Below are 15,411 nucleotides of genomic sequence, written 5' to 3' on the forward strand. Positions count from 1 at the left end.
ACTCCACTGACTGTATAGCCTGGTGGTCCTGGCTGACTGGCGGGGTGACTCTACTCTACTCCACTGACTGTATAGCCTGGTGGTCCTGGCTGACTGGCGGGGTGACTCTACTCTACTCCACTGACTGTATAGCCTGGTGGTCCTGGCTGACTGGCGGGGTGACTCTACTCTACTCCACTGACTGTATAGCCTGGTGGTCCTGGCTGACTGGCTGACTGGCGTGGTGACTCTACTCTACTCCACTGACTGTATAGCCTGGTGGTCCTGGCTGACTGGCGGGGTGACTCTACTCTACTCCACTGACTGTATAGCCTGGTGGTCCTGGCTGACTGGCGGGGTGACTCTACTCTACTCCACTGACTGTATAGCCTGGTGGTCCTGGCTGACTGGCGGGGTGACTCTACTCTACTACACTGACTGTATAGCCTGGTGGTCCTGGCTGACTGGCTGACTGGCGTGGTGACTCTACTCTACTCCACTGACTGTATAGCCTGGTGGTCCTGGCTGACTGGCGGGGTGACTCTACTCTACTCCACTGACTGTATAGCCTGGTGGTCCTGGCTGACTGGCGTGGTGACTCTACTCTACTCCACTGACTGTATAGCCTGGTGGTCCTGGCTGACTGGCGGGGTGACTCTACTCTACTCCACTGACTGTATAGCCTGGTGGTCCTGGCTGACTGGCTGACTGGCGGGGTGACTCTACTCTACTCCACTGACTGTATAGCCTGGTGGTCCTGGCTGACTGGCGGGGTGACTCTACTCTACTCCACTGACTGTATAGCCTGGTGGTCCTGGCTGACTGGCGGGGTGACTCTACTCTACTCCACTGACTGTATAGCCTGGTGGTCCTGGCTGACTGGCGGGGTGACTCTACTCTACTCCACTGACTGTATAGCCTGGTGGTCCTGGCTGACTGGCGTGGTGACTCTACTCTACTCCACTGACTGTATAGCCTGGTGGTCCTGGCTGACTGGCGGGGTGACTCTACTCTACTCCACTGACTGTATAGCCTGGTGGTCCTGGCTGACTGGCGGGGTGACTCTACTCTACTCCACTGACTGTATAGCCTGGTGGTCCTGGCTGACTGGCGGGGTGACTCTACTCTACTCCACTGACTGTATAGCCTGGTGGTCCTGGCTGACTGGCGGGGTGACTCTACTCTACTCCACTGACTGTATAGCCTGGTGGTCCTGGCTGACTGGCTGACTGGCGGGGTGACTCTACTCTACTCCACTGACTGTATAGCCTGGTGGTCCTGGCTGACTGGCGGGGTGACTCTACTCTACTCCACTGACTGTATAGCCTGGTGGTCCTGGCTGACTGGCGGGGTGACTCTACTCTACTCCACTGACTGTATAGCCTGGTGGTCCTGGCTGACTGGCGGGGTGACTCTACTCTACTCCACTGACTGTATAGCCTGGTGGTCCTGGCTGACTGGCGGGGTGACTCTACTCTACTCCACTGACTGTATAGCCTGGTGGTCCTGGCTGACTGGCGGGGTGACTCTACTCTACTCCACTGACTGTATAGCCTGGTGGTCCTGGCTGACTGGCGGGGTGACTCTACTCTACTCCACTGACTGTATAGCCTGGTGGTCCTGGCTGACTGGCGGGGTGACTCTACTCTACTCCACTGACTGTATAGCCTGGTGGTCCTGGCTGACTGGCGGGGTGACTCTACTCTACTCCACTGACTGTATAGCCTGGTGGTCCTGGCTGACTGGCGGGGTGACTCTACTCTACTCCACTGACTGTATAGCCTGGTGGTCCTGGCTGACTGGCGGGGTGACTCTACTCTACTCCACTGACTGTATAGCCTGGTGGTTGAAATAGAAATAGAAATAGTACTATATACATCATAACAACTGTAGCAGGGATAAGTAAATACATGCCAATTGTGGTGGAGGCAGTGTGTTGAGGGGGTGGGGTGGAATGGCCATAGGGAGAGCAGCAGTGAGTGAAATAAAAACAGTACAAATGATAATAAAACAATCTATAATATACATATTGGGGGGGGGTGGGGGGGGGTGCAACAGTGATGAATGTTGTTTGGGTGGGGGCAGAGTAAAAGTCAGTTGTGGGGGTGGAAATGTCCATAGGAGGAGCAGCTGGTAAAGTATGTGACCGTTGAGGGGGTGGGGATGTCCCTAGGGGGAGCAGCAGATAAGGTAAGTGACTGTTGAGGTGGTGTGGGGGGAAAATATCCATGGGGGAAACTATTGGGCAGTCACCCAATGTTGCGTTCGGCTGTACGTATCACCCTCTGAAGTGCCTTGCGGTCCGCAACAGTGGTGTTGCCATACCAAGCTGTGATGCAGCCTGACAGTATGCTCTCGATGGTGTTCCTGTAGAACACTCTGAGGGCCCTCTGGGACAGGCCCAAATTTCTTCGCTGTCGCGCCTTCTTCACCACAGTGTCCATGTGGTTTTGCCGTTTCAGCTTCCCTGAGATGTGTATGTCGAGGAATTTGTAGTTATTGACCGTCTCCACAGTGGCCCCATTGATGAAGATGGGAGCGTGTTCAGCCTTGTTCCTCCTGAAGTCCACAATCAGCTCCTTTGTTTTGCTGACGTTGAGGGAGAAGTTGTTTACCTGACACCACACCGTCAGAGTGCCTACCTTCTCCCTCTAGGCAGTCTCATCGTTGTTGGTAATCAGGCCTACTACTGTCGTGTCGTCAGTGAACTTGATGATGGAGTTGGAACTACTGTGGTAGACCACGCAGTCGTGGGTATACAGGGAATACAGTGTCCAATAGTTTGTTCAGTGTCCAATGAAGATCTTTGAAAGGCTTTTTGGTGTCTGCTTGGAGATGAATGTACACAGCCATGGCGATAATCCTTGAGAACCCTCTCAGAAGGTAAAAAACGTGACATTTGATGACCAAGTATTCCAAGTCGGGGGAGCAGAACCTCACAAGTTCCTGTACGTTTCCTCCGTCCCACCATGTGTTGTTGGTCATAAAGCAGAGCTTACCACCTTTGCTCTTGCCAGAGAGACCACCTCCTATCTGCTCCAAAAACTGTAAAACCCGCTGGTTGTGTGTAATCCAATTGGATGTTGGAGGAAAGCCAAATCTCAGAAAAACAGTATGTTGCAGGATCTGATGTCCTTCTGGAAGGAGATCCTTGTTCTGAGTTTGTCAAGTTTGTTCATTAATGATTGAACATTGGCGAGTAGTATGCTCGGTAATTGAGGACGGGTCGCCCGGTGTCTTAAACTCACTAAGACCCCGCCACGTCTACCTATCCTTTGGCGTCTTCGCTTCCTACTATCCAGCAGGACTCCCAAGCAGCTGGGCGCCTTACCGAAGATGCTAGTCCATTGTTCCGCCTTCTCAGAGAATTTGTGGAGGTCGGATGGACAGTGAGTAACCAGCGATTCGTATTCCAATAGTTCTACCTGGGTGTACGTAGTAATGCACGAAACTAACGGATTAAGAACATTTGAGAAAAACACTAGAAAACCTGCAATGTTTTAACAGAGCTCAAGGCGAGGCCATCTTAACCAGTTAAACTGTACATGATGGCACGTATCTGAGACCAGGCTACTTATAGGCCTACTAAACTCAATTATAAAAATGGTTGACATTTATTCTAGTCGGCTGCCAGCGGGCCATATACATTTTTTTGTAATAATAATTGGGGTTTAGCTGGGTGGGGCAGAAATGAATGGTAGTGATAACCCAGGATATATTCTTGTTGATCAAGGTGTCTGTTGACAAAGAGATCTGATATGATTGTTGTCTGAATATGTTTCTCAGAGAAGTTATACCTCTGTATGAGTATTTAATAGCGCAGAGACATGATTTTGAACATTTGGCATATTGTTATCCAGACATGTCCCATTAATAGTGTGTTTCTATAAGAAGTGATTTGTAACAATGACACAAAGGAGTAGGTTTTTCTCTCTCTAGGCAAATCTTTCTCTAGGCAAATTACCCCTGTGACTGACTTTGAGCTTTTTATTTTTCCCTGAGTGAAAGAGACTTCAAAATTTTAACATCTTCAATCAGATAGATGACTTTCACAGTAGCACCTATGTTCTCTGATGTTCTTATATGATAACATAATTTTCATGTTACACTTCCTTAACAGGTATTGTATGTATTGTCAGGATTTTACAAACAGAAACAGTTTTCAAAAGCACTCAATAGTACAAAATGAATTACATTTGTGTTGTTATCAAAAGAGAGTAAGATTGCCAACCTTGAGAAATCACTCAAATTGGCACCATGAGGCTATTCTACTATTCTATTATTGACCTGCTAGCATGCCCATGGGAAGAAACATTAGACAAAGGAGCTGGCAGAAAAGCTGAGTGGACAACCCTGAAGCCTCAGTAGGCATTCGCAAAATATGGCTGTGCTCCTTTCAGATATTGAAGCAGGGTGATGACACGTACTTGGCATAGACGACATCACTTTTCCCAACTGCCAGAGCTGTTTTCCTTCATTTCACATGCTGACATAAATAGAAAAATATGTTGTATTGTTCTGAGAAATGTCACTTTCTTCGGTCCTTGCTCTCCCTCTCTACAATTGTCTCTCTGATAGCATGCTGCATGGTTAAAGTTACATTTATGTAGGCTATTTAAGTGTTTTACCTAGTAGTTAGTCATCTTTCCATTCTTTTAATCTTAACATTTCCTGTCAAAGACGATGTGTAGTTGTTTTGATGTGAAACCCTCCATTCATGCTTCTCAACTGTCATTTACTAGAGGATGGAAGGAAACACACTGGAAAAATTAGCATAGTCATTAATCTGCAAGTTTCTTCAGTCTTTGGAAGACTATCCGTCCTCATGTCTGGCTTCTGCTCTCAGAATTATCTGATTCACCATACCATCCCAAATGGCTAATGGTACTGTTAAAGGAAGATGTGGATTTATATTCCTCTGGCTTTCAATCACATCTCTATTATCTCATCTCATCTCTGTCTCTGACCGCTCCTGGGCCTTTTCTGCCCCTCTTCCTCCCAGAGAGGAGATGGAAAAGTCAATCAATTCTCCGTTTCAGATGGTCTTTTAATGTGGGTTTCTGTTGTCATGGGAATGGTGTAAGCCCTATTTATTTAACCCCGACTGATTTATTCACATGTCAAGCTCTTCTAGGGATACTGAATGATACTGAATGCTAGTTACCACAGTGACCATTTCCTCTGGATGAGGACACTGAAGGTACTGTAGACAACTTCCTACAGCAAAGCTTAGCTGCATCAGTATCTGTCAACAACTAGAGATAATATTTAATATCACAATATTTGATTACTGACAGAGTAAAAGCAACCATTTTGTAGACTTCTTTGCAAAAATACAGTTACAAAATACATTGAGTGTACAAAACATAAAGAACACCTGCTCTTTCCATGACATAGACTGACCAAGTGAAAGCTTTGATCCCTGATTGGTGTCACTTGTTAAATCCACTTGAATCAGTGTAGATGAAGGGGAGGAGACAGGTTAAAGAAGGATTTTTAAGCCTTGAGACAATTGAGACATGGATTATGTATGTGTGCCATTCAGAGGGTGTAACTAAATATTAGGAAGGTTTTCCTAATGTTTAGTATAGTCAGTGTATAAAGCTGTGGTAGCCATGTTTTCTGTTGCTGTCTCTTTAATGTTGAGCCTGTTTGAAGGGAAAGGGATCCTCCTCATTGAGAGAATTTGGAGGTTGTGAGGAGGGTTAGTCAAGGCTTTGATAGAAGCACCATACACTTTACTGGGTTTGTTTTTCTTTCTGGGTGAATCACTTGCCTTTATTTCAATGCACTACTCTGGTCAAAACACTGGGGTGGCGAGCTGCTATCAACACTGCTGCATTTGGGTTTTGTCTAGATCCACCATAGTAATCACTATGAGTACCATCTTGTCTGGAGGATTAAGTTATCTACATACTAGGCCTACATAAAGTTTAGAATGTTTCCTCTTTTAGCTTACATCCTTTATGTTTATCTGACTTGCCTGCCCTGTCTGTATCTCTTGAGCTTTAGACGAACCCTCCTTTTGAAACGGAAGTTTCACTACAAATATTTAGTACATAAAAAATGCACCAGACTCTGTGCAAACACTTTGACAGGCAGAGTGATAAGGAAACAAATATCTGACCGATTGAGTCAAATGATACTCTTCCTAGAGATTGGGTGCAGACATGACTTGGCTAGGACCGAGCTGAAGTCTTCGATGGTGATGGGTGAGGGAGTGGGAGGTAGTACTTTTCGGGTTTAGCTTGTTAGAGGTCACATGATACCGCCGGCCCTCTGGGAGTCGCCACGCAGGCAGGCAGATAAAGCATGGTGTTGGCGGAAGGAATACGCTCCCGGCTGGAAAAGGTTTGCAGTGCACAGAGAGGTCCTGCTACCGCCAGCTTCCCAGAAAGATGGGGCCCAGCCACAGAAACCCAATCTTCCACTCTGCCAGGCAGGCAGGCCCAGCAGGCCCTTTAGCCAGAGATGAATGGGGCTGGATGCGCTGTGGTGATCAGGACCCACGCAGCCATGCAGGATTAATGAATGAATGGCCTTGGATTGCATTGGACACATCATCATGCAAATTTGTTGACATCCACTTGGAACAGTGGTGGGTAAGGAGACATGGGTTAGACGACCCCTTCTCTTTTCCCCCTCTCTCTCTTTCCACATATCCTCTCCCCCTAGAGTGCCTGTCAACCCCAGTGGTGTAGGTGCTCGCCTGCCTCTCTAACATTCAAGAAGAAGGCAATCTGAGAGCTGAACATTTGCGTTGTGATTCAGGCATCCATGACTGCTTCAGAGAGACTTGATGGACTGGCATTGGTTTCTGGCCTTCTATTTTGGTGCCAGAGCTGGAGTGGGTTTTGAAGCAATATATATTGTATCTGTCCTTTCTGTCTCCACGGCAATGTGCAATGGAAAAAAGGCACACTTGTCATCCAAATGGTTTAAAGATGTAATTGAACCATAATACCGCTGATGTGAGCCTTTTGTGGTGGAGTGAAGATCTCACTTGACAAGTGGGCCAGAGAAAATAAACTGGCATATAGTCATGAACCAAAGAGAGAAGCCTAACCCTGCCAGTGATGAACTGGCATATAAACTGGCATATAGTCATGAACCAAAGAAAGAAGCCTAACCCTGCCAGTGATGAGCTGCCTGGAGCCCCAGAAAAACCCATCAGATCTACGTTTAAATATTATTCGAAATCTATCAAATACTTTCAGCGTTTGCTTTAGCCTGTTTGGAGGTCCAGATGGGCAGGGTTGGCACTTTTGCAACCATTCTATTGGTTCCATTGCACCAGGCAAGCTCAATCAAGCCCAGCTTAAGTATATGAAATGATTTAAAATAGTTTTGAACCCAGGTCTGAAACCTAATGATCTGCTCACTGACATGTCAGGCATTTCTATTATATAGAAATATCCCCGGCTGATTATCTTTGCCTCTCCACTTCCACATAGGCCAGGTTAGTTGTATTAATTTCCCCCCAGATCTATCATAAGGCGGTCTATTTCTCCTCGCCCTGTCAGAAGTCGTTTATTTGGTCATTTGTTGTGGGTTGCTATCTCCACACCCTTTCCCTTTCCAACAAACCCATCTGCTTTCTGGTAAAGCCATATTAAGGGTCAGTGCAAGATGGTTGCTACTGGCAGCTACACTATTTAATAGAACAATGTCAGGTAAAAGTTCTAGGTTTCAGAGCAACACAAATGCTATAATATAAGACAAATAAATCATTTTTATGTTTTCAACAAAAACAATGGACCCATAGATCAATTTCAGCTTGATTCATCTGCCGCCTTGGCCTCTTTCTTTGAATTTCTTGTTTCTCTCAGTCTGTTAGTGTGTTGTGCAGTGCGTGCCTGTTTTCTCCCTCTCCTCGCTCCACACCTAATTGCATGTGCTAATTGGGCCTGCCACGGGGACTGATTACAACCTGGAGCCCTCTGTGTGTTATCACACATGTCATATCCCATCCATCACTTTTTTAAATTATGCATTCTATGTTATAATGCATCTCCTCCTCTCTAAAGAGACTCATTACATTGCCATCACCTCCCTTCCTGCTCCCCCTGCCTTCCATACACACAGGGTCAAGGCCTCAGAGCTGGGTGACAAATACCCAGACACTCTCTTCTCCGCTAGGGGGCAAATAGCACACCCTTCCACCCCTCACACAGCTTGGGGCTGATGTATGACCACCAGGGTCAAACACTCAGGCTCAACCCCAGCCATGGGGAGAGGGGACAGTACAGTACCCAGGCCAGGGCTGCCCTGTGGTGGGGTAACTACATGTACAGAAATGCACAGACAGCATGGTCTCTCCATGGGCGTTCCATTGCCCCTCAACACTGATTATCCATGGCCTTAACACTGCTTTCTAGTTTGCTCTCTAGTCCCTCCTGCTTTGTTCTCTCTCCCCCTCACCCAGTGTGGTGTGTCTGTGTGTGAGATACCCGGTAGTCAGCGGTTGGTAAACACAAGGCTAGCTGTGATTGACAGGTCCCTGGCTCCCCACGCTCCATTACGCCAACATGGCATTCCCCCTCTATCTCTCATTTACTTTATTTGTTTTTGGTCAAGGGTGTGGTGCATGCTCCTCCCTGGCCCCTGAGTCCACACAGTAAGAGCACTCCTGTTGGTATAAATGGATTGAGGCCCCAGGTGGTCAAATTGAAGAAGCTGAGATGGTCACTCAGAGGTTTGATCACACATCCCTACATGTACCTCATCTCTCACTGTGATTGGTTGTGTCTCTGTCGAGCATGAGCAGGTTTCAAGGTGAATTGATTTCTTTCTAAAGCTCTTTTCTTTGGGGCATGATAAATGACCACTTCTGAGTTTAATAGAAATCTAGACATGTCTTTCAGTCCTTGCAGTTCTACTGAATGTCATAGTACAGTGACGACTGAATTGATTGAATTGACTGAAAATACCCAAGTACTATGGTGGCGTTGCTCTTGATCAGGTTATCCACAAGCATGAGGATCATTACACATACACCTTCTAACCGCTGTGTTGTCCTTCTCCCCACAGCCGTGCGATCAAAACCAACCAGGACCTGCTCCCAGAGACCCCGTGGATCAACATCTTCTACGATGACTTCTGGGGCACCCTGCTTACCCACAGCGGCAGCCACAAGTCATACCGGCCCCTGTGTACCCTCTCCTTCCGCCTCAACCATGCCCTGGGTGGCTTGGAGCCCTGGGGCTACCACCTAGTCAATGTGGGCCTCCATGGGGCAGTCACAGCCCTCTTCACCTGGTTGGCCCGCCTGCTGCTTGGAGGGGGCCTGTGGAGCCTCCTAGCTGGGTTATTGTTTGCCTCGCACCCCATTCACACAGAGGCAGTGGCGGGCGTGGTTGGCCGAGCAGACGTGGGCGCTGCTCTGTTCTTCCTGCTGTCACTGCTGTGCTACGTACGTCACTGCACCCTGCGAGGGGGCTCTGCGGGGCCCTGCAGGCTGGGGGCCTGGCTTCTGGGCAGCCTGGGCTGCGCCGCCTGCAGCATGCTGTGGAAGGAGCAGGGGGTGACGGTGCTGGCCGTGTCGGCCCTCTACGACGTCTGTGTTTTCCACCGGCTCAAACTGCGTCAGGTCATCACGCTGGTCTACAAGGTAAACAGTTTGTCCTTGCCCTGCGATGTTGTTTTTTCCCATGTATCTCATTTCCTCCTCTCTCTCCCCCCTTGGCAAAAGCCTGGCAAACCGCAAAGTGGAAAGCTGATCTGTTCACATGGGTCTTGCTATGTGGAAGTATTCCTGTGTGTTGTTTGTTTTCATTAGGATGTAATTTAAATTTGAAAAATCCATGTATGTACAGCTGTGTGATCTGGAATGAGCTGTTGTTTTGTCCTCTGAATGCAAGGAAAATATACACGTGGGGAAAGAAAACAAAGGGGAAACTATTTATCCTGTTTCTTCATGGAAATTGAGCGTAGACTGTTTGTATATACCCTACAAACACACAGAAAGACACATCCATACATGAATGTCAGAGCAGTGACTAGCACTCCAAACCCTTCTTATTATCCCTAGGGTTTTCAGTGGTTAGCTTCGCCCACGGTTAGCTGTGCGTGAACTACAATTCCGATGCTGTGTTCAAACGTTTAGAAACGTCAATAATCATCGCTTGCGAAACGGTTTTCGAAACATATGCTGATATTCCACTTATCTTTCATATCAGTCTGATAGAATCGCTCAAATAAAAAAGATACACTTACTGTAGCAGTTTGGCACAGATCCACAAGCTGTGTGCCTCCAGCTGACGAACTACACTTCCTCCCATGTTACGCTTACACACAGGTGTTCGGAGCACGCTAGATAGCTAATTAGCACAGGTGGCTACCTATCTTCCGTGTGTCTTCCATAACAAGCGATGTAACATGGCCGTGTGGGACACTAAACTTTACCCTATAAAGGTGTGTAGTAATTGAACCTTTTGTTTTTTGGAAAATAATTTCTTGCTGAAATGAAAAATACGTTCCTTATGTTTCCAAAACCATAATGTAAGCGATGCGTTTTTACGTTCAGAATGAGCTTTGGGGATCTTAACAAAACGCCCCCAGCCAGAAGATACTATCGTCAATAGACACTAAAGCAGTTGGCGTCTATGAATGGGTTATGCAGTGACATGAGTTAGGGAACCATATTATTATGGAAATGGGGTCATGGGAGGCTGCTAGGGAGTTTTGTCAGTTGAATTTGAATTCCCATCGTGCCTACATCATTACATTTTCCTTAAACAGTGTCATTGTCATTATGCATCGTTGCCTTCCCTTGCAACATGATTTGTTACCAAACCCCAATTTGAAAACGCTTTAGTAACAAGTAAACCATCGAACCAAACTCAGTTTGTTAATGATTTGCTAATTACTCGTCCGTCACCATAATCTAGTGCATGTTATTGAGATGAATGATACTGTAATGTAACATAATGATGATGAGGAGCTATTTTGTTTACATGAAATGCATAACATTGACATTAACCTTCAGTATGTGTGTGTGTGTGTGTGGTGTGTGTGTGTGTGTGTGTGTGTGTGTGTGTGTGTGTGTGTGTGTGTGTGTGTGTGTGTGTGTGTGTGTGTGTGTGTGTGCGTGTTTGTGTTAACTGTGCCTTGTCAAGTGCTTACTATCTGCTGTCTAGTCAATGTGACTTCCACCAGTCTTTGTGCATCAGGCCAAGTTGAAAAAGACGTGCACAAATGTGACAAAAGGGATCCAAGAAGAGTCGATGGCACTCTAGGATGCCGACGCATACATGCGAAGGACGAAGGGTGTTTCTGGGAGCAGGACAGTTGGTGGAGGGGGGTGGGCGGGGGTCGGGGGAGAGTGAATGAACAGAGAGAAAAGAGCGAGAGACGGGAAGAAAATCTAGCTTCTCCGTTTTAGTGCTCATCACAGTGTGAAAAAGTGAGTGAGGACCTTTGCTGTCTTTGTCTCCATACTAGCCTCTTTTTCTTGATTTAAGCCTTATCTGAGGTTTGGTGTCCTCTTAAGTACTGCCCATTCATTGACAGAGGCATACAGGCCTGCTAATAGTGTGTCAGGGCTGGCTTGGAGAATGCAGTGCTAGGAGGACTGAAGGAAAGGATATCTCATATCTGACAGCTTCTCAACATTTGATTGGAAATCCACCGTACCAACACATCTCCCCGCCAACCCTTCCCTGAGACGAGAGTCGCAGATCTACTTACACAATGTTTGCATGGATGGACCCGAGCCTATGGATTTCTGTCATGCTTTGCCATGGTGTTGATGAATGGTTTTGGCAGACACCCTTGGGCCATATGCTATGCATACTCATTTCTAGTGTGCAGCTTTGAGGTGGCAGTTGTCAGTTTCACAGACTCACTGCATATCTTTGAACCACAGCACAGAAGAAACAAGCAGGGAATGTTGAGTGTTGTTAAGGCTGGCAGGTCTCATGCATTCCTTGTTAATTATAAGGTTACAGTATGTCTCTTTCTGTGATCACGATGCCAAATCACCTGAATTAATTCTACTTTGTTATTATGATTGGGACCAGCGTTCTCTCTCTCTCTCTCTCAATCTCTCTCCCTCTCTCTCTCTCTCTCTCTCTCTCTGTCTCAAGTCAATTTCAATTTAAATGTAATGGCTTTATTAGCATGAGAAACATATGTTTACATTGCCAAAGCAAGTGAAATAGATAAAAAACACTTAGTGAAATAAACAATAAAAAATGAACAGTAAACATTACACTTACGAAAGTTCCGAAGGATTAAAGACATTTCAAATGTCATATTATGTCTATATACAGTGTTGTAATGATCTCTCTCTCTCTGTCTCTCTCTCAATTCAATTTAAATGTAAGGGCAGTATTGGCATGAGAAACATATGTTTACATTGCCAAAGCAAGTGAAATAGATAATAAACACTTAGTGAAATAAACATTAACATTACACCCACAAAAGTTCCAAAAGAAAAAATACATTTCAAATGTCTATATACAGTGTTGCAACAATGTGCAAATAGTTAAAGTACAAAAGGGAAAATAAATAAACATAAATATGGGTTGTATTTACAATTGTGTTTGTTCTTCACTGGTTGCCAACAGGTCACATATCTTGCTGCTGTGATTGCACCCAGCAGATATGGAAGTTTATCAAGATTGGATTTGTTTTCGAATTCTTTGTGGGTCTGTGTAATCTCAGGGAAATGTGTCTCTAATATTGTCATACATTTGGCAGGAAGTTAGGAAGTGCAGCTGTTTCCACCTCATTTTGTGGGCAGTGTGCACATAGCCTGTCTTCTCTTGAGAGCCAGGTCTGCCTACGGTGGCCTTTCTCAATTGCAATGCTATGCTCACTGAGTCTGTACATAGTCAAAGCTTTCCTTAATTTTGGGTCAGTCACAGTGGTCAGGTATTCTGCCACTGTGTACTCTCTGTTTAGGGCCAAATATTATTCTAGTTTGCTCTGTATTTTTATAAATTCTTTCCAGTGTGTCAAGTAATTATCTTTTTGTTTTCTCATGATTTGGTTGGGTCTAATTGTGTTGCTGTCCTGGGGCTCTGTGGGGTCTGTTTGTGTTTGTGAACAGAGTCCCAGGACCAGCTTGCTTAAAACCTCTTGAGGATACCGTAGGATAGGGGGCGCCACAGCGCATTTTGAAAAAAAATCGTTCCCATTTTCAACGGCCTACTAATCAAACTCAGAAGATAGGGCATGCATATACTTATTATATATGGATAGAAAACACTCTAAAGTTTCTAAAACTGTTTGAATGGTGTCTGTGAGTATAACAGAACTCAAATGGCAGTCAAAACCCCGAGACCGATTGAAACAGGAAGTGGAATTCTGAATTGTGGACTTGACTTCTCATCTTTCCTTATTAATCACACCGTTAACCATGGTTCAGTGAGCACTTCCTATTGCTTCCACTAGATGTCGCCAGTCCTTTCACAGTGGTTTGAGCCTTATAGAGTCAAAACTCAGTGAATGACACGAGTTTGAAATTGGTCACAGGGGATGGGCCATCACCATTATGACGCCGGCGGCCATGTCTGCCCCCACCTTTGGATACGGTTTTAAAGGCCATGACATCATCCCCCTCGAATCTTATTGGCTCTCTTGGTGTTAGAGGCCCTGAAGATTTATTTTATACAACGTTTGACATGTTTGAACGAACCTACATGCGCGAGCATTGCTTTTATTATGAACTTCAGAGCTGCGCTTGGAGAGAGCCATAGGACGCGCTACCAACATCAGGCTAATGGAACGTGAAGTATGGACTTTTTGACCGAAAATACATCTGTTGTGGACCTGGGATGCTTTCTGATGAAGACAACTAAAGGTAGGCGATTATTGACAATATTATAGAAGATAAGACGTGACATGAGATTCTTTCCAAGATGGCGCCGAGCTCTGTATATTAGCTAATTTTCTGAGTATCGCATCTCCTTTTATCGCAAAGTGTGATTACCCAGTAAAGTTAATTTAAAATCTGGTATGACGGGTGTTCTCAAGAGATATTCATCTATAAATGTTAGATTGACAATATACATTTAAAAAATCGTTATAGTATAGTAATTTAGGGAAATGCAGCATTGTTTACCGGGACGCTTTTGAGGGGAAATTATGAAGTCAACGTCAGACAGAGATGTAAAATGCTGTTTTTATATATAAATATGACCTTTATTGAACAAAAGAATGCATGCATTGTATAACATGATGTCCTAGGGGTGCCATCTGATGAAGTTTGTAAAAGGTTAGTGCTGCATTTAGCTGTTTTTTGATTATATGTGATGCAAGTGGTTGGTCGGAAAATGGCTATGAAGCTGCTTTTTACGATGGACTCATCTAATATAATCTAATGATTTGCTTTTCCTGTAAAACCTTTTTGAAATCGGACGACGTGGGTCGATTCAGGAGAGGTGTATCTATAAAAAATAAAATCAAAAATTATTATTATTTTTTTTAAATTATGATATTTTTTTAATGCTAATTGGCGATATGATTTTTCGCTGGATTTTGATCCCGCTAACGGGATCAGACGCTGAAGAGGTAAGGGACTCTTCTCCAGGTTCATCTCTCTGTAGGTGATGGCTTTGTTATGGAAGGTTTGGAAATCGCTTCCTTTAACTCTTACATCTAAATGTTCCGCTAGCGGAACACCGCTCCAATATCCAATGATAGGGCGTGGCGCGAATTCCAAATTCCTCGAAAATCCGAAAACTTCCATTTTTCAAACATATGACTATTTTACACCATTTTAAAGACAAGACTCTCCTTTATCTAACCACAGTGTCCGATTTCAAAAAGGCTTTACAACGAAAGCAAAACATTAGATTATGTCAGGAGAGTATCCAGCCAGAAATAATCAGACACCCATTTTTCAAGCTAGCATATAATGTCACAAAAACCAAAACCACAGCTAAATACAGCACTAACCTTTGATGATCTTCATCAGATGACACTCCTAGGACATTATGTTATACAATACATGCATGTTTTGTTCAATCAAGTTCATATTTATATCAAAAAACAGATTTTTACATTAGCATGTGACGTTCAGAACTAGCATACCCACCGAAACTTCAGGTGAATTTACTAAATTACTCATGATAAACGTTCACAAAAAACATAACAATTATTTTAAGAATTATATATACAGAACTCCTTTATGCAATCGCGGTGTCCGATTTTAAAATAGCTTTTCGGTGAAAGCACATTTTGCAATATTCTGAGTAGATAGCCCGGCCCTCACTGGCTAGCTATTTTGACACCCACCAAGTTTGGTACTCACCAAACTCAGATTTACTATAAGAAAAATTGGATTACCTTTGCTGTTCTTCGTCAGAATGCACTCCCAAGACTTCTACTTCAACAACAAATGTTGGTTTGGTTCCAAATAATCCATAGTTATATCCAAATAGCGGCGTTTTGTTCGTGCGTTCAAGACACTATCCGAAGGGTAAC

The 15,411-nt window shown here is 44.9% G+C and overlaps 1 protein-coding gene across 1 annotated transcript in view; it reads left to right on the forward strand.

The window, feature by feature from the left end:
• LOC106561381 (protein O-mannosyl-transferase TMTC2) overlaps positions 1-15,411 on the forward strand; it is a 193,398-nt gene that overhangs the window by 79,113 nt on the left and 98,874 nt on the right. The window contains exon 2 of the mRNA XM_014125269.3: positions 9,010-9,589. Coding sequence (XP_013980744.2) covers positions 9,010-9,589 — 580 coding nt within the window. The remainder of the gene's footprint in view (positions 1-9,009; positions 9,590-15,411) is intronic.

This window comes from Salmo salar, chromosome 10 (assembly GCF_965601325.2).
Source record: "Salmo salar chromosome 10, fSalSal1, whole genome shotgun sequence".
Lineage (NCBI taxonomy): Eukaryota > Metazoa > Chordata > Actinopteri > Salmoniformes > Salmonidae > Salmo > Salmo salar.